At 30.0% G+C, this 2,718-nt stretch overlaps 1 protein-coding gene across 1 annotated transcript; it reads right to left on the bottom strand.

Moving 5' to 3' along the window:
- Positions 1-121: 121 nt before the first annotated feature.
- LOC141346284 (regulator of G-protein signaling 4-like) lies at positions 122-2,495 on the bottom strand. Its single transcript, XM_073851144.1, has 3 exons — positions 2,335-2,495; positions 1,914-2,024; positions 122-1,822 (listed from the first exon to the last, which is right to left on the bottom strand). Exons 1-3 carry the CDS (start codon positions 2,376-2,378, stop codon positions 1,732-1,734), a joined length of 246 nt encoding a protein of 81 aa, XP_073707245.1. The 5' UTR covers positions 2,379-2,495; the 3' UTR covers positions 122-1,731.
- Positions 2,496-2,718: the final 223 nt, after the last annotated feature.

Raw genomic sequence — 2,718 nt, 5'->3', positions numbered from 1 at the left:
TATTGTTCTTTCTTTAGTTTTAGTTTTGTTGTCTCTATATTTTTCATTTTAATTTCATTTTTAATTATTTGAGTATTTTTAGAATTTTTTTTGCATGATTGTAGTATCCTTGAGATATTACTGTTTTATTTATTTATTTATTGTTTTAGTTTTGTTGTCTATATATCTTGATTTTCATTTAATTTTTAATTATTTTAGTATTTTTTACATTTTCTAGCATAATTTTTTGTATCATTGAGATATTACTATATTTTAGATATTATGCTTTCATGTTTATTTTAGTAAAATTTTAGTAAATTTGTTGTGTGTTTTTGTCATTTTTATTATTATCATTTGTTATTTTAGTACACCAAGTTAAACTAAATGAAAATGAGAAATGGATTTATTGGAATTTTTTGTATGATTTTAGCATCACTGAGATACTATTATAGTTTTTGTTAATATTTTGAATTAGATTTTTAATATATTCTGCTTTCATGTTACTTTTAGTTAAAGTTTTAGTCATTTTGTTATGTGTTTTTGTTCTTTTTATTATTTTTGTTTTGTTTTTTAGTAGTTTTAGTTTTGTTGTCTAATTTTTTTATCTCAATTTAATTTTTTATTATTTTAGTACACCAAGTTTAACTAAATGAAAACGAGAAATGGAAACATAATAATATAGCTTTTGTTAATATTTTGAATTAGATTTTTTTATATATATTCTGCTTTGATGTTAATGTTAATGTTTTTTGTTGTTTTTATAATTTTTATTTATTTATTTGTTTGTTTCGTTGTCTATATATTTTGTTTTATTTTAATTTTTAATTATTTTAGTATTTTTAGAATTTTTGAATGATTTTAGTACCACTGAGATATTAATTTTTATGTATTCTGCTTTTTCATTTTAGTTTTAGGAATTTTGTTGCGTGTTTTTGTCATTTTTTATTTTGTGTTATTTATTTGTAGTTTTTTTCTTTACTTTTAGTTTTGTTGTTGGCTATATAATTTTTTAAATTTCAATTCCATTATTAATTATTTGAGTACATCAAGCTAAACTAAATGAAAATGAGTGGAATGGAAACTAGCTGAAATAAAGTAAGTTCATTTCTGTTAACATTTTCTGGGTATTTTTTATTTATTTTATTTATTTTGCTTGGTATGATTTTAGTATTACTGAGATACTAATATAGCTTTTGTTTATATTTTGAATTTGATTTTAATTTATTCTGCTTTAAATTTGAACTGAAATAAAAAGTTGATTTCAGTTCAAATTTATTGTGATTTCTATTTTTTATGGTTTTATTTTTACTTTTAGGTCACTATGATCCAAAGACATTCGAATCTCTATCTGAACTCATTATTCCTGGGGAGCGGATGCTGAGGAGGTTTTAGGAATGAAGAGGTCAAGACTTTGAGTCTGGGGGGGATTCTCTAAAGACTGTCCTAGTGGTTGATGACCCCTGTAGCCCACCAGAGCAGAACACTTGAGCTCTTCAGGGGCCACCAGTGCAGTGCAGTCTGCGGACACGTAGCCCACACTCTGGGGCGTGAGAAAAATACAGTCACGGCCTGTCAGACTGACAAAAATCTAGAGGCCAAGGGCTCTCTGACAGCAAATACATGGTCGAATAAACAAGGGTCAATGCGGGGGCCTCAGGTTTTCCAATTAATGAAATCATTACTATGCTGCAGGCTTGTTCATCATTAACACACGCTGGTTTCTAAGATCTGAGCTGGATGGCTGAATTTTTATCACATAAGCAAATAATCTTGACACTTACCATCATTTTTGATCAGGTTGTTAAATGATGCTTTCCATTTCTCGATTTCAACAGAAGGGACTCTAGAATTAGAGGAAGGAATTAATAAACAAATATGTTATTATTGTAATATAATATAATTGAATACAATAAGTCATGTTGGTCCGACCTTACCTGTTCACCACAGCGACCTTCACCTTCTCTTTCTCCTTCAGAGCCTTCTGTTCCTGCAGTGGATCTGGCTTTTGAAGCAGGAATCCAATTTTATGTTTTATGTCTTTGGCGCTGTTGGAGAAAACACATCAATAAATCACTCTTTTAGCTTTAGAGAATCAGTCATGTCAACAATTATGATACACAAAAGCTAGTTTTCTAGGACTTTCTACTTGACTCTCTTTCAAACAGCTGCTTTTAATTGATCACAAACATAAAAAACATTTTTTCCATTACTCTAAGCCAACTATAATATTTTGATACCCAAACTGCTATTTTGCTTTTAGTCCAGTTCAAAGTATATAAACATATATATTCTTGAAGGCTGAACTAACAATAATTATAAAACCAATGATTTTCAATGAGGTAAAGTAGTTCTTACCTTTTCAAGCATGTTGCTGGAAGGGCTGCGAGCCCTTTACACATGGTTCTGGTGCGTAATACAAATCCAACGCTAGAGAAAAAGAGTCTTGAGTGTCACAACGCAGGTCCTCACAATCTCAGTGCAGTCTCCTCCTACAACTGTCCTTTTATACAGCGCCAGCCCTCACAACATGAGAGCCAGCCAATCACAGCGGAGGCACAAACAAAGCAGACGCAAGACAGCAAGGTATTTTCCAAAGTTTATTAAAAGGAAAGAAGTTTGATGTGTCATTTGTTGTACCTAGATCAGTTAGTGATGTAGTATAAACATGTGATGGACTTTTTGCGGTGTAGTTTTCCTGCACGTTTTACATGCTTTATTTGCTTTGGATTTTTTATGTGC

The sequence above is a fragment of the Garra rufa genome, chromosome 12, assembly GCF_049309525.1.
Source record: "Garra rufa chromosome 12, GarRuf1.0, whole genome shotgun sequence".
Lineage (NCBI taxonomy): Eukaryota > Metazoa > Chordata > Actinopteri > Cypriniformes > Cyprinidae > Garra > Garra rufa.
This window is presented reverse-complemented; position numbering and strand designations above follow the sequence as displayed.

Coding starts and splice junctions, on each gene's coding strand:
- LOC141346284 (XM_073851144.1), bottom strand. CDS start 2,378: ATGTGTAAAGGGCTCGCAGCCCTTCCAGCAACATGCTTGAAAAG. Junction 2,025..2,334: donor CCAGCAACATGCTTGAAAAG/GTAAGAACTACT, acceptor TTTCTCCAACAG/CGCCAAAGACATAAAACATA. Junction 1,823..1,913: donor AAGGTCGCTGTGGTGAACAG/GTAAGGTCGGAC, acceptor CTCTAATTCTAG/AGTCCCTTCTGTTGAAATCG.